The sequence below is a fragment of the Trachurus japonicus genome, chromosome 18 (genome assembly GCF_045865225.1).
Source record: "Trachurus japonicus isolate A0001 chromosome 18, Traja_1.0".
NCBI lineage: Eukaryota > Metazoa > Chordata > Actinopteri > Carangiformes > Carangidae > Trachurus > Trachurus japonicus.
In genome coordinates, this window is record NC_140924.1 from 30243018 (window position 1) to 30266870 (window position 23853).

Consider the following 23853-nt stretch of genomic DNA (forward strand, 5'->3'; position numbering starts at 1 on the left):
TTACATTAAGGACCCCTAAACTGACACAAATTATACAACGGACCCCCCATTGGATACAATTTTAAAACAAACACCAGAAATACACATATATTTGTTCTGAGACTGAATAACGTTGCTTTTTTTAGTCAATTTACATTCAAATTACTGCCAATGGCATGATTTTTTTGGAAAAAAAATTCAAGAAATTTATGGGGAAAAAATGTGGTAAAATTTTGAGAAAAGGTTGGGGACCCCCTTGAACCCGCTCAAGGACCCCTGGGGGTCCCCGGACCCCACTTTGAGAACCACTGTACTAGAGAAGTAAATAGTAGAGTGTATTTTAAAATTCTGCTCAAGAATAGTGTTTGAGTAAATATACTACTTATTTCCTGCCACTCTTTTTCGTGTACATTATGTGGTAGATTACCTGCTGCGCTGCTTTCGTAAGCCATCATCAACTGTGAAGAGAAATGTTTCCAACAGCCTCTACATGTCCATCTCTGGCCTCCTTTAAAACAAATCATTACCACAGTTAAAAGCTTTAGTTCTAAACCATTTACTTCTGATGCATTCAGCCTAAGTATTTAACTAGGTGTGAAATTAACTGTGGCTCTTCTCATTGAAAAGTCGAACCTCACAGATAGGAAAATTCTTTAAAGGTTTTAGAAAAAAAAAAAAAAAAAACCTAAGTAAACTCTTGAATTGGCTTTGGGAAGTTCCAGGCTGTGAGTGCTTGGCTCTGACCGATGTGGCACAGTGGTTGGTATAAATTTTGAATCCTAAGATCCGGTCCAAGTTCTTGCGAACTGGCCAGGTTTCAGCTGTTGGCAGTTTCTCGCCGCCCTGGGAGCCAATCATGATCCGTGTCGCCTCACATATATTCTAACTAAGTGTCAGAGGTCGGTATCCAGCTGAGGCCGCTGAATTTGGTCATCTCTGCTAATGGCCATAATATGAAGTAAGAGTGGTGTTTTGAAGGCTGTGGTGGCATTTAATGGTTACGTTTGTCACAACCCAGCTCCGGCTTCACTGCTCGCTGATTAATTCTCTCCATCTCATTCGCTGTCACCAGGCAAACATCTGGAAAAAGGCCTGATTTACCGAGCATTCATTATAAGATCTTCATGCTATTATCTTTTAAATGCCAACGTGCAGGGACAGTTTTGGACGGCTGTAATGAAGGGGAGCTGTGGTGACAGCTCTCCATCCTGCTCTGCTCTGCGGTTAAATCACAAGTTGTAGCCTCACCATGGTAATTGGCCCAGTTGGGACATTTCAGCACTCGGTGCCACACCTCAACTCACCTCCCAACTCCACCACTTTTTCCGTCCCACAGTACTTCACTTGGAAAAGATTAAACCAGTGAAAACTCTCACTTAGTTCCCGAAGTTGGTGTCACTTGGTGTTGGATTTGTCATGACAAGAAAATACCAATGGTGTTTATCAGTTCAGCAGCAGGGGAGGGAAGTGTTAATTGCTTGTGTTGCATTCTCCCATACTTGTTTTCACATGGGGCGTGCTGGCTTTTTGATTAAAAGTGTGTAAACCGTGCTGTAAATTGTTGTTTTTCACATTATTAGCTCCTTGTGATCTCATCCTGCTGAGATAAAAAAAAAAAAGTTAATTATGCTCACATATAGTCCATAGTCCATAGCTTGATTACGAGTTTAACAAGGTGAGATCTTTTGTAGTTTCTTTTTTGTGTAAGATGTAACAATTGAGTACAGATGTGAGACATTCTTGCATATCCCTTCCAAAAAGCAACAGGTGTAAACCAGTTCTGACTTTGATGTTTGTTTTGTTGAAACAATTATTCAATCAAGACACAAAAAAGCCAGAATAATGGGCGTCTGTATAAAGTTTCCTCTTTTGTAATGATTTTTATGTCAACCACAACATGACATGTTGTTTCTAAAGAATACAACCGAAAACATTTTACTTCATGCCTTTCATTCGTCTCTTCTCTCCGCTCAGCTGTACCCTTAATAAAAAGTCTGAGGACTTGTGAAAATGGCCTTATAAAAATCAAAATGATAAGTTTTAAGATAGGGAGAGAGGCAGTTGAGTGTGCAACAAAACCCAGCTGTAAACAGTAACACAGTTTATTGTCTGAGGAAAAAAAAATGCTGCAATTAAACATGCCTTGTGTGCTATGCATCGTAATGACTCCCATAAAAAGCTGAGGGCGAGAGGCATTCCTTCAGCAACTTCTGAGCGTGAGGCGTATGTGTAGTGAAACCACAGTCCACACCAGAGCTGCAGACCCCGTCTCCTTCTCCCCACTCCCTTTTCCCACCAACCGCCCATAATTACGCTTATTGGCCTCTTGTTTTATGTCTGTTTTTACTGTACACTGCAGTAGTAATGCAGTGCAAAAGAAAGACCCTGGTTGTGGATGTCTGGATGACTTTGCTGGAAAAATGTGATTCAAGCAGCTCCGGCTCCTCCTGGTTCAGCACCCTACCTGAGGAGATGCAGTGAAGGAGGGTTGAAATAGCTGCTGCCTGTGCTGTGTATCTACATGTATCCAGGCTTCTTACCTCCTGTGCTGTTGTGGGTTTGGTGTTTCTTGTATATCGTGTTAGATTTCAGCCCTCATGTCATCACCAGTGTGCAGCTGCACAGTTTGACTGTGTGAAAATGACGAAATAATTCCCAGCACTGCAATAATGAAAATTCTTTCTCAAACTTTTGAGAGAAGGTACGTTCAATCTGAGCGGAGCTTAAAGCAGCAGACAATCTGCTTTCTAATTGGATTTTTTTTTTCATTCGGTTTTGTCCAGACAAACCAGTTAATGCAGCAGCTGCAAAATGATGTTCTGTATTGTTTAGTAAAAGGAGTCTGTCTCATTTCTGTAGCTTTATTGCATTCCCTGCAATCTCCTTTGACTTTCCACACCTCTCTAACTTGTGTTTTCTGTCGTTTCCTCAGGGAGATGCGGGCTCCTCTGCAGCCGGTATCAAGGTAGGAGCTAAACTCATATTCAAGCTTTTTCAAATGTTTCTTTATCTACATCAGGTTCAGCACTAATGTCCCAAAATGAAAAAGGCTTTTCCCCACACAAACAAAATAGTTCTTACAGAAAGAGTTGCTTACACAAAGATACTGCATTGTGTAACCCAACCCACTAATATTATAGCTAAAGAAGTGTGTGAATACTTTACCTCAGATTATAAAAAATGCCAATTACATTTACTAGCCTAAATGACCGTTAGCTACAGTAGGTTCACCAAATAATCATCAAGGACTTGACTCACAGAGTTCTTACTAGGAATGAAGACGCTGAACAGAAACTGTTTGCCTGTATTACAGGGTGAACCTGGAGAGCCTGGGCGAGGTGGAATAAAGGTAGGCTCACACTGGTCCTGATACAGCAGATGATAAATGACTGTAGGATGATGGATAGAAAAACAATCTTTTTGTTTTTGTTAATAATTTTTGTTAGTAATTAATGTTAATAATGGATTCTACTGTATATTGATACCAGAGTACAGAAATGAAATTATGACCATACAGTACCAGAGAGAGCTCAACAGGCAGCAGCTTTTCTGTCTTTGCTTCACGGTGACTAGCTGTATATGTGACAAATAAAGTACCTTTACCTTTACTTTTACTATATATCTCACAGTTTTAATGGAAAAGGGTGAAGCTCAAGTCTGTTGTGCAAGATAAAATAGCTTAGGTTTTGACATGAGCATTTCAAACTCAGTTGAACCTCGCTGTTAAAAGTGTAATAAGGATGGTTGTACATGGGGGAGCAGAACCTGACACGTTCATCACAGTGTTCCAACTCATTTTACATTTACTTTGGCTTGATAGTTGTTCTGAGCCCCTGCAAGGTCCCAGGTATTTAACTAATACCTCTGGACACACTAAATCTTTTTGGATGTTTTTGCTCTATTAGACTTTGACCTGGACTTGTCAGAGTCTAGCCAGGTCATCCCATTACATTGCAATGCATTGGTCCAACTACACAATGTTTTTTGCAGGTTAAGCAGCAGTAGTTTGACTCTCTTTCTCCCATCCAGCTTTTATTCTCATGTTTGACACAATTTATAAGCCAACAAAGGAAATTGCTGAAGAAACAGTTGCCGATGAGATACTAATAAAGCACGCATCCAGCAGAAGAGGAGCTGTTTTTCCTGAAAAATAAAGTACAGTTCTTGTCCCTGCTGCCAAGATTGCACCAGTGCCGCATTTAATTACACTTTTTAATCCCAAGTGCTGCACCCCATTAATTTCCTCCTCTCTTTTCTCTGTTTGGACAAACTGGTTCCAGACAGACACAAGGGCTTTGAGCAAATGTCTTTTTTTAATGCTGTGCTGCGGAGAAAACACATGTGGCCTAACTAATTTTTGACTGCTTTACCTTATCTCTCATTTTACAGACCCTCTGCTTGTGCTGATACACTCACAAATGACATTTCTCATCATATCAGCCATCCCAAGATTGACTCGTTGTTGCTATTAGATATCACCATTTGGATGGTGTTCGGCAAGTGTTGGTAGTCCACAAGAAAGACTTTTATTCATTAGTTTTACAATGCTTTCATTAGCCACAATGGAAATTTACAGCCCTCTCTCTGATCCCCAGAGTGCCGTTACAGTTGATCATTCTCATGCGGCGCTAATCATTTCTTTTCATATGCCATAAATACAATGGTCTTAATAGAGCGTTAAATTATCCTGAGTCAGAAATTTTGTTTTGAAAGTCTCACAGAGGCCTCACAAGGGACTTGACCTCTGATTTTTTCCACAGTTGGATTAAGTGACTATGCGTTGCTCAAACTCGTATGTATAATGGGAGTCTGGAGTTCCGACCTTGGTAACAGAGAAATAGGCCAACTCTCAGCTTTTCGCACTGCCAAACTCTAACGACCTTGAAGCCACGGCAGCTCTCTCAATCAGCTTGTGCAACTTTAATCCAAAGTATCTGACAGTTTTTCCTTCCAGAAACTAGAACTTTTCACACCTGCCCAAACCAATAAAATCATAAAACTAAAACTCCATTGCACTTTGTGGAGGGTTGAGTGTTATAACAAGCACTAATCTCGCTGTCAAGCCATGGCTGCATGAGTTGGTATGAAAGTGCATGTGCAGTACCTTCTGCTAGTGCTTACCGCAAGCAAATGACAGTCAACATTCACTCATGGACAGCAGACCACTTTCACAACTACAGCAGCAGATAGCCAGTACAAACGGTGAAGTGTAAAGCTAATAGAACCCCAAAGAGCCAACAGATGAGGCTTGACTCAGCTTAGCTTGGCTTGGCTGTAACATGTCACACTCTTCCTATGTAGGGAGAGCCAGGACTTCCAGGGCTGCCTGGACTCCCAGGGATAAAGGTAAATGCTTCGCTGTTTTTACCCCCAGTCATTCCCCCAGTGTTGTCCCTGTCCATCCGCTTCAGCCCGTCCGTAGCAGAGTTCAGACCGAAACTCAGCTGACCTATCGTCGCGTGTTATGTACGACACATCAAGGTCTAATCTCGCTCTTCCTGCTGTTTGGGATTTGTACCAAGACAGCGAGGCTACATCTGCCGCAGCGGCAGCACCACAGTAATACCTGTGCATTCAGTGCAGTGAAAACTAAGGAGCTTAGGCAAACTGACAAGGCCGAGCGCTCGATGCTTTGGATCTGAACATGGCACAAGTCAGCAAGAAAACCGTCTCATTAAGGGTTGTGAATCCCATAGAGGTCTATGAATTAATGATCAGACCACTGCGACCCTTGAAAACACTTTGGTCTACTTCCTGGAAGTGGCATCAGTAGGCTCGCTGCCAAATGTACCAAAACTACTGCGTGTTAAGGAGAGGGAAGTTTATTATCATCTGATTGTTTAGTTTTCAAACTAGGCTTGTATTGTTTCAGCAATGGAGCTTTCTTTTTCTCAACTGTATCACAAAAGACCCACAGCAGATGGTGAAACTCAATGCCCGAACAGCACAAGATGATTCACTGCCAGAATAGCAACCACCTCAGTGTATTTCAGGATCATTAGCTTGAAATATAACATGTGAATGCAAGGAATGCTGAAACAAGCATGATGGGATGATGCTTGTTGCTGTTTTAGATGTTTGATGTTGGTATTTCTCTTTTTGTATGCCTGTAACGTGCTGGCCTTGTAAAAAGCCCCTTTCATTTTATATTTTATATACTCCTGTTTTTACTTAAGAGGCCTGAATGCTTGATGGATTCTAACAATATTTTGCTAACGCAGCACTCACGGGTTCTGAGCTTGGCTTGCACTTTGTTCTGCTCCACATTCTTCACTGTTTATCCAATCAAAATTTCAAAGTTTTTGAAGTAGGCGTTCATTACCAACCCAAAGGCTTCCAGAGCGCCTAAACTACTGTAAGTGGGAACTCTGGGTGCAGATGGATTAGTCATATATTCCAATTAAGTTATTTTTCAATAAAATGAGATGTAAATCACATCAAATTGAGCATCACACCTCATACTAGATGCTCATTCCTCATACTTGAAAGTGCAAATGCAAAAATGTGAAAGCTTCTTTGAAGGTGGCAGAGAACCTGCTTTTTGCAGAACATTTATGTCTCATAAAAGGGTGTCACTAATGTTTGTGAAACCAGGGGATAAATTAACAAGCCACTGATCGTTTGAGTCGATGTGTGTGATTTACGCATGTGTTCCTGCGTGTGTGCGTGTCTGTGTGTGTGTGTATGTTTGTGATTGTGTGCACGAGCAAGTGTGTGAGAAGTAAATGCATGCCTGTCATTTCGAATATGTTTGCCCATGCATCTTGTGTTAGTGTGTAGTGCCGGATGGCCGTGAGTGGAGGCAGCACTACATCAAAACTACCCGCTGGAAAATGTAGTAATATTTGCTCATTATTTGTTTGTTTTGTTTTCTTAGGGTGAGCCTGGGTTCCTGGGTCCCCAGGGTGAGCCAGGACTTCCTGGACTCCCAGGAACCAAGGTGCGTGACTCGCTTCTCTGAATATTTCTAATATATATATTCTATCTTCTATATTTCTATTAATATTTCTATCTGAAGATTTACAGCTCTGTCTCACCAATGTGATCATCATTGAAGTCACTAATCCCTTATGGAGCATACAGTCTCATTATCCACTATTATCACTTTACCAAGGTGATTGAGCCTCTGTTTATTCTAAATGTCATTAGAAGTGGTCAGAATGAGCTAATCCTCTGCTGCTCCCTTTGAGTGGTGACATTATCCCACTGTGGAGCCAGCGGTGATAATCCAGACACACAACAACTATAATCATCATCAAGATATTTGCCATGCATTGTCTTCTTATATGAATGTGGCACAATTAAAAGCTGAAATGGTCGAAGCTGAAACTTAGCAGAAACATTGCAGAAATGTTTAATCTGATGTTATTTCCTTTGGGCTCAGATCTTGTGAGGTGATAACTGGTGTTTCACAAGTTTTTGTTTGTTTTTTAAAGCATTTTTTAATGCTCTGCCTCTTAGTTATTACTGAGCAGTAATGTGAAAAGGAAAAGACAAAGGTCCATTGAGTCAACACTGCTGAATAATGATTGTGTCCCGCTCCGGTTTCAGTATCAGCAGTAAAGAGTGTGTCTGAGCTATACCACATCCCCATCTATTGGCTCTCTGCGGTAACTCCATATGAGGAGAAAAAGCAGACGAGCAAACAACGAAGGATTTTTCCTAATATTCAACTCAAAGGAGAAAAAAAAAGTTTGATGCAAATGTTTGTTTGGATTTTTCATATATCATATATAGATGTCCGTAACCTTGTCAAACGTCTCAACCTAGCAGCAGTGCACACTGTGCTGAGTCAGCAAACATATCTACAACTGAATGTGTTGAGTAAGCAAACTGATGCAAAGGGCAGGATGTTCTTACTGTAGATTCCTCAGTCATGTAAATAAATACTGCATAATATTAGGGAAATTGTCTGATGTTTAGGACATGCATGGTAGCTCTGCAGCTGATCTGCTCTTTACAATAAAATGAACCAATCAGCAGTTCTCTAGAAGTGTGAGGAAGTCCAGGTTTGATTTGATTTGATTTGATTTGATTTGATTTGATTTGATTTGATTTGATTTGATTTGATTTGGATCCCCATTAGTTGATGTAGTTTTACATCAACTATTCTTCCTGGGGTCCGATCAGTGTAACAATAAAAAATAAAAATACAATTCAGAAATACAGGTGGCAGGAGAACTGTGGTTATCACAGATGCTCAACAGTTGTTCTTTTGTCTGTTCAGGGTGAGAGAGGTGACCACGGGCCACCAGGAAAGGGTGAACGAGGAGAACTCGGACCCATCGGACCAAAGGTCAGTGGTTCGTGTGCAAATGTGCATGTGTTGCCATATGTGTGCCCATGTAGCCGTCCTCTCCCCATGTGGTTAACTAATTTTTGCTGCCATCTAGAGCCTCCCTGGTCAAAGCACACAAAGTAATGCTCACAGACTTATGAATAAGAGAAGGTAAAATGTGTCCCCAAAGCAATTCAATTCATCCAATATTCAGTTATGTTAACAAAGAGAGCTGGCTGAACAATTATAGCCCGTAATAAGTTCAGGGCTTTCCCTGGGGTCTGTGTAAAAGTAAACCAATTATAAATGAGTTTACCACTGTTTATGTCTGGCACTGACCCAGCAGGTAGCTTAAGCTCCAGTCTAAACTTAGACGACCCAGAGCTCTGTTTCACATCCGACCAGAAACCCCAAAAGTGAAGCCCCTACTTTATCAACGCCAGAGTTCAAATAAACACTTCCTTTATTGCTTGGCAGTAATGGCATATTAAAATGTGCTTATTTGAGTGAAGCTGACTGTGTTGCTCCCTCGAGAGGAGAAAGAGAGGTTGATGACATTTCCTTTGTGAAATATGCATTATGTTGTATTTTTTATGATGAATTTGGATTGAACCTATAAAGAGGGCTTGTTTTGTACTTTCAGTCCATTTATATCTTGGTGAGGAGCTTTCCTCTCTATTTTTTCCTGTCCTGACTATGACTCTTTGTTAATTATGTTTTCATATTCCTGGCAGGGTTCACAAGGAGAGGGTGGTACACCTGGTCCTAAAGGGTCAAAGGTGAGCATGGCAGACATGTTTTCTTTAAATCTGAAGGAAAGAGAATCCTCTATAAATTATCTTTTGCGTAGGAACGGCCAACAAGATTTCTATCTATTACTATTGGATTATGATTGTTTTTCTTTTTTTCTTACTTTATTAATGTCTTGAACATGTCTACACAGAACATTTTTTGTTCAACATTGTGTCCCCAAGCAGCAAAAACATTTATAATAATAATTTTAGCAGTAAGCAGAATTCAGTGCAGGGCTCTCTCATGTATTAGACCTAGCAGTGTTGTTGTGGTTAAATATTGTATAAGGTTTTTCCTATGTAAAACTTTGAATAAATTAAAGTTATATTTCCACTGCACTCCACTGCACTGATCATACTGTGTGTCATACAGTTCTCACACAAGACGTTGTAGCTCGACCAGCACGAGCTTTGAAAATGTTTGTTTGTCTCCTCACGTCAGGGAGAGACTGGAGATAAAGGAGACTTTGGATCTGATGGCCCGAGGGTAAGCATCTATATTAGATAACATAAATGCCTCTATTCTCTCTGTTTCTTTAATGCTGTTATGATGTTTCAGGCTGGTAAATATTCAGCATGTGAAATGTTTATTTCCCACGAGTTGTTACTTTGCCTGCAGAAAGCCAGTTACTACTCATATAACCACACAGAATACCACCAGGGGGCAGCATTCGATCCTCATCTGGGTCTTCCATTCCCTCTTATGTTATATACAGTATATAAATCAAGTGTGCAGTTATGGAAAAACATGCAAAATGTTTAAAATGTGTTTCTTGATGTTAACCATGTGCAGGGCCCCCCTGGGCAGAAAGGAGACCAAGGAGCCACTGAAATCATCGACTACAACGGAAACATTCAGGAGGCTCTGCAGGTCAGACAACACTTTACCTAATGCAGCTTATTTCCCACATTGCTGTTGTTTCTGACGTGTGTCACAGTGCAGCTCTGCTGCTGTTTACACTGCAGGAGGACTGTTATACTCATTAGTCTGCAGGAGAAGTAGAGTGTGGATATCTAGTGTGAATGGTGGATGGGCATTTAAGCGTTTGCTTTTCATCATAGATGGAGCTCTGGTGATGTCTCTGTTGCGTAACAATGACTCAGATAATTACTAAAGAATTGTCACATCTGTATCCACATGGTCCAACTATACTGGAGAGCCAAGGAAATGATTAGTAACACATTTTGTAAAGGATAAAACTGTATGTGTAAGACAATATCTCACCTGTTGAGTTGAACAGATTAGATTCAGTCTTATAGAAGTAAAACAGGCTCATATCTGTGGAAATGTTGACACAAAGGTTTCTTCTCTGTGTGACCTCTACAATCTTATCTTCCATCTCCTCCCCATTTCCACTCCTTTGGCCCACTGCAGAAGATTACCACTATTACAGTAACGGTAAATAGGCTCTGAGTATTCTGTGTACTGTGTCATCTCCACAAGTGATTCATCTCTGACCTCGCATGGGCCCAACCCGATCCCAGCCACGGTTTGCACTGCCGGTTGACTTGTGCTCCCTCACCCAGCAACATGTTTTTGCTTGACAGTGAATGAAACTGTATTCAGCGCTGCGTTTATGCTTCTGTGTGATCAGCCTTTAATGCTTCCTGCATCGCTGGTTGTCTGTATTAGCTAATCTTGATGTGAGAGGGTGCCCATGTCTAAAGTTTTAGGAGCTTTATTGTGACATTCTTGCACTTTCCAGTATTTTGTATTATCATTATCATATTATTCCAGCAAAGAAACACTGTATGCATCATAAAGGGAAGGGAAAGAATAGAGAACTACTGGGCCCCAGCAGCTCATCTGACCTAGTAAAGAATATAATGAAAATCCACTCTCTCATGTATCTGTCATCAGCTAAATATTACCACTGTAAGCTAAGTTGCGTTCTCTATTATATACATCATTTATTTGCTGAGAAAAACAAGCTGCAGATATAAACTTGGAAAAACTGTTCAAACTCTACGACACTAAAGCTTTTATACCCTGATGATATCATCATGTTACCAGAGCGATAAAAGCAACATTATTGTGTTGTTGATTATGACTATTATGACACAGAAGGAACCCCCCACCCCACCCCCCATGATCACACACAAAGAAGTAGCAGCTAAACTGTGGTAGACCTGATGCTTTCATTGCTACATGATAACCCTCACATCCTAACGTTAAAAACATGCCACTGATCATAATGATATATCCATATGTCCATATGTTGTACTGTAGCTAACATGGTTCAGCATGTGTGTTTCAGCTGAGCATCCTTTGCTGTTTGCAAAATATCTCAGAGTGATGCTCAGCTATGATGTCACTGAAATGCAGCTCACGCCATCTTTCCCATGTCTGAATACAGTTGTGTGTCATTCACAGCGGGGTTGATACTCACCCCATCATGCAGACCTATGCAGTAGTATAATAAATGAACTGTGATAAAATCTCCTTTTGTGTTTGTGTGTGTGCAGGGTCCACCTGGGCCTCCCGGGCCGATAGGTCCACAAGGTATAAAGGTAAACTGTGTTTCTGTACTTTTCTTCATGATGCTGATGGCACCAATTTCCTTTGCTACCAAAGTCTAAACATCTAAGCTTAATCTGAACTTTTGCTTTTGACAATGTGTTTTTGTCTCAGGGGGATCGTGGTATGCCTGGTCTGCCTGGACTTGATGGAGAAAGAGTGAGTTGATGTTGGTTTCTCGACATCAAGTTGTTTTTAAGACTAAAGTTTAGTATTTTAGTCAAAGTTATATTTAATGGACACGTATGCCTAGTGTTTATCATAACACCACATGCGTTTGCTTCAATATCCTCAGGGTAAATATTCAAAATAGTTCCTTTTTAATTCTCTTTGTGTGTGTGTTTGCCTTCTTCCCTCAGGGCTACAAAGGTTCAAAAGGAGACATGGGGATGCCTGGAGCCTCAGGGGAGAAAGGAGCAACAGGTTTACCTGGCCTACCTGTAAGACTTACAAATATTTTCTCCAAATATTGTCCAAGACAACAGCCTTTCAGGAGTCTGAACTGTGGTCAGAACGTTTGTTCATCTTGTTAGATAGAAACTTCACGTGTGTTCATGAAGCTTTTGTTATTCAGGGTGTCAATGGGGTAAAAGGGGAAAAAGGAGATCTGGGTCTACCTGGTCCTCAGGGTCCTTCAGTGAGTCATATTAAGGCCTCAATTTTTCATTACTACATTCATTGCTAATAATATAAGATGCTTCTCATTCTAACACCATGATTTAGTAATAAAATGTATATATTTCAGATTACTGGCACTTCAGGGCCTCCAGGGCCTCACGGACCACCAGGACCCATGGTAAGTTATTGAGACAATTATCATCAGTGAACAATACACAGTCCTTGGCTGTGGCACATCCCAGTGCTCATTTAAGTACATAATATAAACAGACAAACACAAACCCATGGCCTCAATATATATTGACAGGTGGGGCCTTCTCAATAACTCACTGTAACAGTGAAATGCTGAGTAATGTGTCAGTGATAACAGGTTTCCTCCCTGTAGTGAACAAGCCCAACCTGCTGTTTTCTTTGAATTGCTTTTTACATCAATCACACACCCACACAAAGCATATTTATTACGGGTCATGTCAGTTGGGCTACTTTTAATCCTATTAGTCAGAAGTTCATAAAATCTTTCATCGGAAGTCGCTGTGGCTCAATGTGCCAGTTGGACTTGTTTGTTTGCACAAAGTCACCTAGGAACAAAAGAGCCGATAAAACACAGAGCTTTGGACTTCGCAGCATGTGGCTGTGTGAGACTTCACAGTGCTGCACTTGTTTTACTTGTACCGCCTCCTTCTTACAACTTTGGTAGCTTTTATTTGGAAAGTTACATACAGTACATAATAATAAATGACAATGAAACAATAAATATAAGACAGACCAGGTGCTTTTCAAACTAATTCTTCTGCCTTTTGATGTTTTACAGGGTCCCCATGGTTTCCCTGGACCAAAGGTAAATGTCAGCAAGAAAATAAATGGACCATTACTTCTGATAAAAGATACCAGGGCACATTTGACTCCTCCATTTTCAGAGACATGCTCTACATGTTTAGTGAAGGATGTTGCTAAATGTTTGATCCACATTGTGACATACTGTCTTTAAAGTGGCTTTATAAACTAATTCTAAACACAAGACGACATCAGTGTCATCACCTGCTGTGTCAAAGCTTTTAGCCAACTCTCCTCACTTTAATCAGTGCAGTTGTTTGAGTAAAGAATAAACCTTAAAGCTTCTCTATCAAGTCATTTTTGTAAAAAAAAAAAAGAAAAAAAAGAAAAAAGTTTATAGAACACCAATTAGATATCCGTGCATGTGTCATCTGCAACTCATTTGGAAATAGCAGATTCAGGCTTTCACGGGTGGAGCAATAGATAACAATTCTTAAGAGTTAAAGTGAAGAAAGGAGGGAAGAGCCACAGGGGAAGTCTTGATAGAAGGGTGTTGATGAACCAGAGAAAGAGTCTGAGGACACGTACTGTACAGGTGCCAACTGCAGATACAGCAGCTGCATCACATCTGCCTCCTTCTCCTAGGGTGAACCTGGACTGCATGGTACGAAGGGTATCCGAGGGGAACTGGGACACAAAGGGGATCGTGGACCTCTGGGTCTCCCCGTAAGTACAGCCACACACCCCAGGTTAAACACACACACAGAGCCTTTATTCATCAGACTTCATTAGAACATCTATTTCTATTTGAGCCCTGTCAGATTTTTGGACTTGTGCCTTAGTGCACACAGTCGAGTGCGTGTCTGCGCGTGCGTATGTGTGTGCGTGTCTCCTCCATTTTCTGTCCTCATGTCCATTTGTCTGGGCTGACTACTTTGCCAAGCTCCCTGTAACACACACACAGTGTAATCTAGTTGTTGTAAACCCTGCCATCAACCTGTCCTAATAACAGTGTTCATCTGGTACTAATCCCGCCTTGTTCATGTCACTCATACCTCCATAACCACACAGGGAGCCTCCGGCTTGGACGGCAAGCCCGGAATGAGGGTGAGTGTCAAGTGACCAAGAGGCTTCACCACCCAACTTCTGTCTCCTCCTCTCCCCCTCACCTTTCATACAGCACCCCCACTCTTCTCCCCTCAAGACTATTTTTTTTACCCATGTCACCTCATTTTATTGTGTACCATTGTGACTGGAAAGAAACGTACATAAGCTTCTGTTGGATTTATTTACGTCTAAGCAAACAAGCCACACTGAGTTTAGTTCACAGCAATGGGGCCATACACACAAAGCTGTTACAGCAGGCATTTCAAGGCTCTCGTTTGTCCCGTGTTGCATTAACTCAGCATTAACACACACTCATACATTAACTGTGTCAGCAGTGTCGTAAATGTTCTGTGTGGCCAATGCACGTGTTATCAGCCGTTAGTTCTGTGTGCTGGTTGTAGGTCAAAACCACGTGGGAATATTGTACATACCGCGGACGCTGAACATGATTCTTGCTTTCCATCTGTTATTTGTTTGGAAAATCAACTTTATTTTGGAAGGCCTGCTATTAGTCTAATGATGTAAACTCACCATGACAACACCACTGTCTGCAGGGCATGGATGGGCCTTCAGGTCCAGCTGGTCCTGCTGGGCCAAAGGGTGACATAGTAAGATGGACATCTATTTTTACCCTTTGTTTTCACTGAGAATACATAATAACTTTCACTCTAGATGTTTTAGCTCTGGCTCATATTAATGATGGTGTGGGATTTATGCGACTGTAACACTGATTCATTTGTGTTAGGGTGAGAGAGGAGCACCAGGTGAGCCAGGACCACGAGGACCTTACGGACTTCCTGTAAGTTTGACTATGAAGAGACATTACTTTTGTTCAGTGTAGATCAGTCAGCAGCACTCGTATCAGCTTCAGCGAAGTGATGACATGGCTTGTGTTTTTTTCATTTGCAGGGATCTGCTGGAACACCAGGCTTGGATGTAAGTCTGATTGATTATTTACTACTTTTTTCTGAAGGCAGAAAGACACACACAAAAAACCACCACCAGCAGCTTCAACAGTGTTAGTGTGAACAGTGTCTTCCAGTGTATGGATACATACAACAGGGAGAAGCTGCAACTCTCCAGAATCAAATGTAAAAGCATTCTTTCATTAGTACAAACACAGTTTCAGCATGATGTCTCTGTCTTGGTTTGGGCGTTGTTGACAATGACCTGTCCTTCTGTCTATCAGTGTTTTACTGATGTAGCATCAAGTGTGTGTTACCACCGTGTTCACAAAGAAACAACAACTTGAACCAGTGTACAGGAAGTTAATTGTAAGTTATTGTATACAGAGCTTGATTTGTGTAAATGGTTACAAGTAATATGATTTAAATCCCACAAGCCACCATCTGTATTTGTGTGTAGGTTGTTATAGGAGGGGTAAACAGACTGCAATCTACAATCCACTTGGCTGAATAGACTTTACTTAGTTAGATAGATAGTTTATTGTCCCTTTTTAGGGAAATTATTTGTTGTAGTATGACAACAGCAGTGACAGATAACATTCATAAACACATAGGACTCACTTTGAAAAACTACAGATTAACAAAGCATGGTAATCAGATGTCAGTTTCCATCAAGCTGAATCCTAACTGATTCAGTGCTCTGATGGCTGGAGGTAATATACTTTGTGCATATTAAATGATGCTTGACACATTGCTGCTAATTAGTTGCTTACTGATGTAGAGAAGCTTCTGTGTATAAGTTATTACAATTGATTCTGGGTAATTGCTGCTTTTCCCTTTTAAGTGTGATTTTCTATCACTAAAAGCCAGTTGTATATCAGTGAAACAGAGCAACAGAGCTGCAGTTATTTCTTATTTTAGACTCAATTATTTTTAATTGCACATCCACCCATTGTCTCTTGAGCTCAGTTTATTTTGCTTTTCACCTTCCTCCTCTTAAGCTTCACTTTTGTTTTTAGTCTGATGCTGATGTGTTGTCTTCAGCTCTGTAAGGACAGGTAAATCGCTCCTCTGTCTTTGCTCAGTAAAGCCAGAGTAATTAAGTGGAGCTGTACTTTTGCAGGGGTTGCCAGGCTTAAGGGGAGAGAAAGGAGACGATGGGGAAAGAGGAGAAAAGGTAGATGTAGATACGCTGTAATGATTTGTTGATTAAACCCTTAATGTTAACACAGAGGACTGATGTCAATGGACAGCGGCAGGATTTGTGGAGGTGTAGTTTTGGTACTGAACTAGTTTTAGACAGGTGGTGACATCGTCGCTGAAAGGAATGAACGCTTTATAATAATAATAATAAAGTTTATTTATATAGCACCTTACAACATCGGACAGATGATCAAAGTGCTTTACAGAAAAGAAATAACATTTCAGGTGACAAATGGCATGGAAAAAACAAAACAAGAAAACACAACAATAAAATACATATCAAAAGGTAAAAGTTAATCAATATTAAAAGCCAGTTTACAGCTTTAGTTGTATGAAATCCATTTTTCTGCGTCCTAATGAATTGATTTTACTTTTTCAGATATTTTGAACACATTTTCTATCAGGCTTCTCTTTAAGTCTGTTCTGTTGAGTTTTTTTTTGACAAACTCACTTTCAAACCAATTGGAGCTCTATGCAGTGTAAAGTTTCCTTTGCATATAAAAACCATCCCAGTCCTCTCAGATCAGCTTTTGTTCTCCACTTTGAATGATTTACCATCTCATTTCTCAATATCACAAGTCCAATCTCATTCTTAGGCATCAAAAAGTTACTTTAATGTCTTTGACCAAACAAGTCCATTGACAACAGGCTCTTAAAATTCACATTTGTTTTTCTTCAGTTGTTCTCATGCATGAACTTTTCACTTCCTTGAGTTCTTGAGCCTGTTGATAACTCTTCCCTTGCTTGTGTAAACAGTAGCTTCTATCTTCCATTGCTTACTCTGTACGTCCTGACCTTTACTAACACATTTGACGTGTTTCTTAGATGTTTTTTAATGTCTTACTGTAAGAGAAACTGTATCCCATTCCTTAGAACACGCGAATAAACAAACTTTGGCATGGCTCTGTGAGTCTTTCCCAACTTTAATCCAGCACAGAACAGATGTTAGCACAGCTGCTCTTGGGTATTTGGCATTGAATGTGACAGATTATGATGCTACTTTTGAATTAACACAATGAACTTTCATTACTATATTATTTGCACAATATAATATAGTGACACTTTGCTGTAAATCATTCCATTACAAGTGCTACTATACCAAACATAACCCATTTCATCTCATAATGGCCGCACATACACCTGTGATAGTACATCTGTGAGGTTTGGTACTAAACATGTTCTTTCAGTTTTTATTTACTAACTCTTTTATAACCAGTGTTTTATTCTGAAGGGATACAGTTTGAATTTGTGTAGTTGGTTTAATTCTGTCTTTCTGGAGGTTTTTTCCCTGCTACTCTTTCTCATCCTTTGTGCCCTTGACACCCCTTTTGGCGATCAGCTGTTTTCCCACTGTATTATTCCCCTTTATTGTCCTCTTCCTGTCCTGAGGAGTGTTTTTAGAACCCAGTACTGTCTGGTATCCCCTCCTATCTAACACTGACAATGTGTCCTTCTCCTTTGTGGGCCATAGCCTCCCTTTTTAATCTCTCCCCTCCTAATAGCAGTGCTGTCCCAAATGTTCAAATGATTTTAACTTGACCAAACCGTTGTATCCACAGGGGGAGAAGGGAAAGAAGGGCAAAAAAGGGCCTAAGGGCGAGAAAGGAGAACAGGGTGCCCCTGGATTAGATGCACCCTGCCCATTGGTATGTGCCAACTGTCAGCTGGAAACCATCTTCCAGCCGTGTAGAGCAGTCGTCCCAAACAGGGATGAGCTCCCTGTGGCGACACAGATACCTAGCTTCCACCAGACCACAGCAACCTGAAACACAGAGTCTATTACTTTTCTGAAACTCTGCAATTCAGACACAGAAACATGTCATTAGTTACTGGAAAACATGCAATTGGGCCGGGTTGTGGTATCGGCAAGCTCGCAGGGCAGCTCCTCCCGCGTCCCCGCCCCCTCGTGTCTGTCACGGTGGACAGGTTCGGGGGTTAAAGGGTCGTTCCACCTCTCTCCCAGTAACACTCCTAGGTCATCTTTGCAAACAGGGTTTCCGGGGATTTAAGGGTGAAAAGGGGGAACCAGGGCAGCCAGGTCTGGACGGGCTGGATGCCCCATGCCAATTGGTACAGTATTTTCTTTTTCCTCCTCCTCTTACCCATGCATGCCTCTCGCCCTCAGCCATCACCGAAGCAAGACCATGCATGACCTGAGAGCTCGACAAGCATGAATACACCGTATTTCAATCACATGTACATCTACAATCCATTCATGGAAAAAACACACACAACAATTATATCACTAACTCTCTCACCGCAAGCAGCCTGTTTTGGATTACCTACATTACAAGTCAGATATACAAAATAAACATATGATGACAGATACAGTATAAGCGGTACCTTAAATCTATCCCTCTAACTGAATCCTTTCATTCCCTTGATTAAAACTTGAGACAATCACTTTGCTCAAATCCTGTTTCCCTCCAGCTGATTCTTCCATGGACCAACCACCTCTTAACCTGATGCTAACACAGACTCCTTTACTGATGAGCTGCCCATGCTACGGGTGCACAGCCCCCTTCTTTACTCTGTTAACTTCCCTTTTCCCTTCCTGTATTTGTACCAATTGGGCCAGACCACGACCAGAAGAGAAAACCAAATATTTTTGCTTCAGATCTTTTCAGGCAGGCTATTTAGGATCAAAATGACATTATTGATGTTTTGTTTCTATGATGTTTTCTGTTTCTGAAACAATGCTGTGTAATGCATGGAAGTTCTAACTGTGTGGTCATCAATATGAGTGGTTCTGAAATCCATCTTGAAATACCATTGGATCTAATTATATTATATTACATATCTTATATTATATAACGTATGAATGTAAGGGCCATAATAGGTGAGAATGTCAAGTGTCATCTCATTAAGTTACATCTTCATTTATTCACTTGAATCAGCTGTCATTACATTATATTACAATAAACACTTACTTTTGTTTTAGTGTCCCCAGAGATCATATGATTGTGTTATGAAACTCAACTGTTGGGCCACTAAAACAAAATGAACATATAGAATCAGTATGTATTGCCATGCATGAGATATACATTGCTGTGTATTACATGCATGAATCACAAGTCAAGTAAAGTGTCAGCTAAACAATTCAATTTATTTCTTGTGGATTATCATGTTTAAGATCAGAGAACAGTACAGTTTGCATTCTGATGTTTCCTTCTTAAAACTGCTAAATGTAATTTTATCTCAACATGATGATGATGAACATGCTATAGCAAGAAATCCTGTGCAGTTAAATGGCACAGATAGCCAGTCAGTCTATTAATGCATTTCAGCTATAAGAAACAGTATAATTAATATGAATGGGTCATGCTCCCTTTTGAAGAAAAATAATTAGTTTATTGTCACCTTAAGGCAAGTGTGGATTTTGATTTGTTTAGATGCAAAATGTCCCTGCAGCAGCCATGATGTCCGTTTTCTCCCACTTTGTGATTTGTGATTACATATAAAAATCAGGCTTTTCACATCTGTACTCACATATGATCTACAGGTGTTACTAACAGCAGAGCGTTCATTCCTCTTACAGTCTTACAGTTGCTTTTTTCTTCCCCGCTCCTCTTCTCTGAACAGGGCCCAGATGGATTACCAATGCCTGGATGCTGGCAGAAGGTAAGATGATCATATGACAGTCTTCAATCATCAGAGTGCTCCTAATATTTTGTTCACTCTGTGTCAGTTTCTTCATGTGGGTTTCTGCTTCTCTATGTTTGCATGGGGTTTTGTTTTTAATAGTAATAATAGTGTTTGATTGTGAAAAGTCTCCCTGATTGTACAACTCAGTCATGAAACCAAACGGAAACGTCTTCATCTTTGTGTCATTCTCTCTCCTGTGTTTTTCTTGCAGTGATCACTCTAACCTGAAACGCATGGAGTTTGTAAATAATGCTTCTTTTATGGTATTTATAGTTTTTTTTAATGGAAAAATAGTCTAAAAGAAAAAAAGAAGTCTATGTGTACAACGATACAAAAAAAAAAGAGATAACCGTCCCAAGTGTCACGCCCTAAGCTGCTTCTACTCACATCGCCGTGTGGAAAAAACCCCGTGTGTGTCTGCTCTTTCACATCCACATCGTGGTGGAGTTCAGATCCTCGGCTGGCGGCAGAACTTGTCTCTTTAGTCTTTGCATGGCTCAGACTGGAGCGTCGCAGCCCGGGCCAGATTCACGGGGGCGAAAAGGAGACGTGGGAGGAGGAGGAGGAGGAGGAGGAGGAGGAGGAAGTGGAGGAAGGGGATCTGGACTGGCTCTCTAACACCAAACGCTAGGTGTTCTGTGTTGTTTCGTCTCAACAAGCTCACCACCATTCATGCAGCACCATTTTCTAGAAGACTAAAAAAAAAAAAAAAAAAAAAACTGAAAGAAAAAACTGTGCCAAACAGAACATTGCACCCCTGACCCCTGCAAAAGCATGAGTAGTGTACTGAAACTATATTTATATGTGTTGTACATACATGTCACTGTTTTGTGGTTGCGTCATGGCTTCTGCAGAAAAGAAAAACAACACTAACATAAAAAAAACAACAACAACAAACCCAGAGCTCTGAATTAGTAATTTTTGCTTTCCTTCAATCTTCAAGGGAGTCACGCCATGGCTGGTAGCCTGAGCCCCCACACCCCCCCTATCCCCAGAAAGTAAAGCTGTTGGTTATTGTTGCTTTATTGTGGTGATGCCTGCAGAGGGTAATGGTATCAGCAGGTTTTTCACCGTTGCACTCGTGGCTCAGCATCCTCGGCGTGGTGCCTCCAACAGTTGCACACGTCTCCAGACAAAGAGGGAGACGAGAGAACTTGGCAGGCTCTTCCGCAGCGGCAGGAAAAACAAATCAGGCTCGCTCGGATTTGAGATTGGACAGGTCTGCTCTGGACCCCCTCTGAGCACGGGATGGGTTCCTGCAGGAGAGTCGCTCATGGATCTCCATGGAGATCAGCTGGAGCATCTGCCTCTCCTGACAAGCTACGCTTCAGAGTCTACTGAGAGCGTCAACAGAATGCAATCATATTTTTTTTTTCTTTGTTTAATTTCTCTCTTTTTTTTGTTCTCATTCTTAAACATTGTTTGTATTTTGTGTATAATAGCCTTTGGTGCCTCAAGCTTTTATTCATTCCTTTATCAGAAATGTACAACTTTATATCATATTTTTAATTATTGGAATGGTGTTTATTTCAGAAGGGTTGAGCTTTGTTTGAGAGCATTGAAAAGACACACACTGACTGCGCACTGTTTTTCAAATGAATTTTTACAGGATGTTGAACTAGCATTAGGGTTGTGGCGTACAGCCAGACTGCATCCAGCCTGTCTGTACAGCCTCTGATCTGACTCGTGGTTTTCGAAGCAGCTCAACGTAACTAATATGCTACTTTGTTCCTTCTGGATTTGTTGTATGGGATGTCGTTTGTACAGTGTTGTCAGTTCACTGCATGTACACAATTTATTACTTATGGATTTCCTAGATGTTGAAACTAAGCATCGTTTTAGAGGAGCTGAATGTCGAGCTTTGTTTCACGCAGCTCTAACAAAACAACAGTCTGATTTAGCTGAACACAGTCACTGGTGGTTCAGATCTAGTTGAATAGAATTATCTCAGTTCTCATGTATTGTCTTAAACACGATAGAAAACATATTAAACCAGTGCCAGAAATGCTGAATTTGACAGACACAGTTGAGTCGATTTCCATTAATTAACCACAACTGGTGGCCAGTTATGTCACATTCCATGTCAGATGGAGCAAAACTAAATGGAGCAGTAGGTCAGAGCTAGGTTTATTTTTTCCACCACAGTCTTTTCACCTTTTCACGTTACTTTGTATTCAGATTGCCTTCTGACATAGTGGGTGCTATGCAAGGTGATACACTTCTTTTTTCTTCAACATATGCATGAATGATTTACTGTAAGGGCAGATGTGAAAACAAAACCAACAGTTTGTTGTGATGTAGCAGCAACCACAGGTGGACTCGAGAGGATTTATTCCCGTATGGTTTCTGTTTTGATTGTACAGTTCATCTCATTATAAAGAATGGATGCACATCTGTATAGATTATAATGGTGCTAACTGATAGGAGGTCAACAACAGCTCAGTTGATGCGCTCTACCAGTGGCAAGAACTACACAACAGGTTTCTTTATTGTTGTTGGGGTTTTATGTATGTAACAATTTAAAGTTTTTGTGCATTATATTTGTGTATTTGTTTCAAGTATTTTAAGTGGTACATTATTTATTTTTCTATAATTTCTTAAATGAAGGCATTTTGGTTCTAAACAGCATTCCTTTCAGTTGTTTGGCTTCTGATGTCAGTTTGCGCTGCGTCTCTGTTGATGTGAAGAGTTTTGGATCATGCGATGCAGATGGTACAGTGTGAAGGAAGTTGGTCATTTTACAAATTACAGTTTGTATTCACTTTATACAATAGGCCTTACCAAGGAATACACCTGCTTTTATTTGATTTAGTGTGTCCGAAAGTCAGAAATCTAACTGTTGATGGCCTGAATGTTGACAGGCCCAGCCAATGCAACCATGTTAAATATCACAGCTTTTTCTCATGCTTTCTCTTCTCTCTCTCTCTCTCTGTCTCTCTCTCTCTCTTTGCATTGAATGTAGTTTGATATATGTATAGTGGATTATTAATGTACTGTTAAAAATGTGTGCTCATTTGACAAGAAGTGCAATTTATACTTTGGTTAATGTGCGTAGCATCAAATGCAGCTGAAATATCACGTCACTGTGATTGCTATAGCTCCATTTGTTCAGTCATGCTACCCTGTATACCACTACCTGGAAAGACATGTTTATTTACCAGAAGACAAAGACACAAATACAAACACAGATCTTTCATTCAATCTCACTTTAGATTGGATGATTTTTACTTCAGAACTCTCCCTTCACTTGTGTTTTAAAGTGTTACTTCCATTACTTAATATTTACTTTATTTTCGCCATGTTTTTATTTTTTTATTTTGTGTTTTGACCTCCAGCCTTTGTTACAGTATTTGTTCTCACACGGTGCTGTATCTTTAGCATGTGCAGCTAATTTTTTTAATTGATTGATTTTTTGTTTTTGTTTGTTTGATTGTTGTGTTTCCTTGTTTAATTTTAAGATTTTGTTTTATTCTGCTACTAGCAGAGGTGCCAAAATATTTCAAACATTTATTTCCATTTCAGTATTAGCAGAGCTGGTAAGGAGCTCCAATATGACCCACTGATATCTGTGTATTTGTCATTGTTATAGAAATATCTTCAGTCATTTCCCTCTGAAAAAACACTGCATACACATGCAAATCCCTTCTAACTCTTCAAGACCTTTCAGAATAAAAGTATTTGTTTAGATTTGTTGAAGTCACATCTTCACTATTCTTTTGCATTTTGCTGAAAGACGACATAAGAGTACTCCTAAGAGTACTGGTCTTTCACTCCCCTCCAATTTACGGCAGCCTTACTAAAATTATCACGTTACCACATACTTTCTAAAATTAAACAGTCTTGGTTCAGAAGCAAAACTGCAAAGTAAATCCATTTTATGGCTTTTTTTGTGACAATTGAATTTTTCGTTGTAATTTTGTTCTGATTACATTTGTGTAGAACTCATTTTTTACCCAGTTGATTGACATTTCTTTAAAGACCCTTGTGTGTCACACACTAGCCTACTATATTTCAAGATGACATTTCATATGACTG

At 40.3% G+C, this 23853-nt stretch overlaps 1 protein-coding gene across 15 annotated transcripts in view; it reads left to right on the forward strand.

The window, feature by feature from the left end:
* col25a1 (collagen type XXV alpha 1 chain) overlaps positions 1 to 21019 on the forward strand; it is a 138721-nt gene extending 117702 nt beyond the window's left edge. For 4 of the 15 annotated variants that reach the window (XM_085760279.1, XM_085760286.1, XM_085760278.1 and 1 more), the window contains 22 exons: positions 2912 to 2944; positions 3293 to 3328; positions 5281 to 5325; positions 6857 to 6919; positions 8207 to 8275; positions 8992 to 9036; positions 9491 to 9535; positions 9842 to 9919; positions 10424 to 10447; positions 11515 to 11559; positions 11681 to 11725; positions 11926 to 12006; positions 12141 to 12203; positions 12312 to 12362; positions 12996 to 13022; positions 13604 to 13684; positions 14030 to 14065; positions 14620 to 14673; positions 14811 to 14864; positions 14975 to 15001; positions 16094 to 16147; positions 17733 to 18177. In XM_085760279.1, the coding sequence (XP_085616405.1) occupies positions 2912 to 2944; positions 3293 to 3328; positions 5281 to 5325; positions 6857 to 6919; positions 8207 to 8275; positions 8992 to 9036; positions 9491 to 9535; positions 9842 to 9919; positions 10424 to 10447; positions 11515 to 11559; positions 11681 to 11725; positions 11926 to 12006; positions 12141 to 12203; positions 12312 to 12362; positions 12996 to 13022; positions 13604 to 13684; positions 14030 to 14065; positions 14620 to 14673; positions 14811 to 14864; positions 14975 to 15001; positions 16094 to 16147; positions 17733 to 17939 (1263 nt within the window). In that variant the 3' untranslated portion in view covers positions 17940 to 18177. Of the gene's footprint in view, positions 1 to 2911; positions 2945 to 3292; positions 3329 to 5280; positions 5326 to 6856; positions 6920 to 8206; positions 8276 to 8991; positions 9037 to 9490; positions 9536 to 9841; positions 9920 to 10423; positions 10448 to 11514; positions 11560 to 11680; positions 11726 to 11925; positions 12007 to 12140; positions 12204 to 12311; positions 12363 to 12995; positions 13023 to 13603; positions 13685 to 14029; positions 14066 to 14619; positions 14674 to 14810; positions 14865 to 14974; positions 15002 to 16093; positions 16148 to 17732; positions 18408 to 19755; positions 19795 to 20029; positions 20273 to 20761 lie in introns of those variants that run through there. The other 11 variants (XM_085760294.1, XM_085760285.1, XM_085760287.1 and 8 more) reach the window with 11 other exon arrangements.
* Positions 21020 to 23853: the final 2834 nt, after the last annotated feature.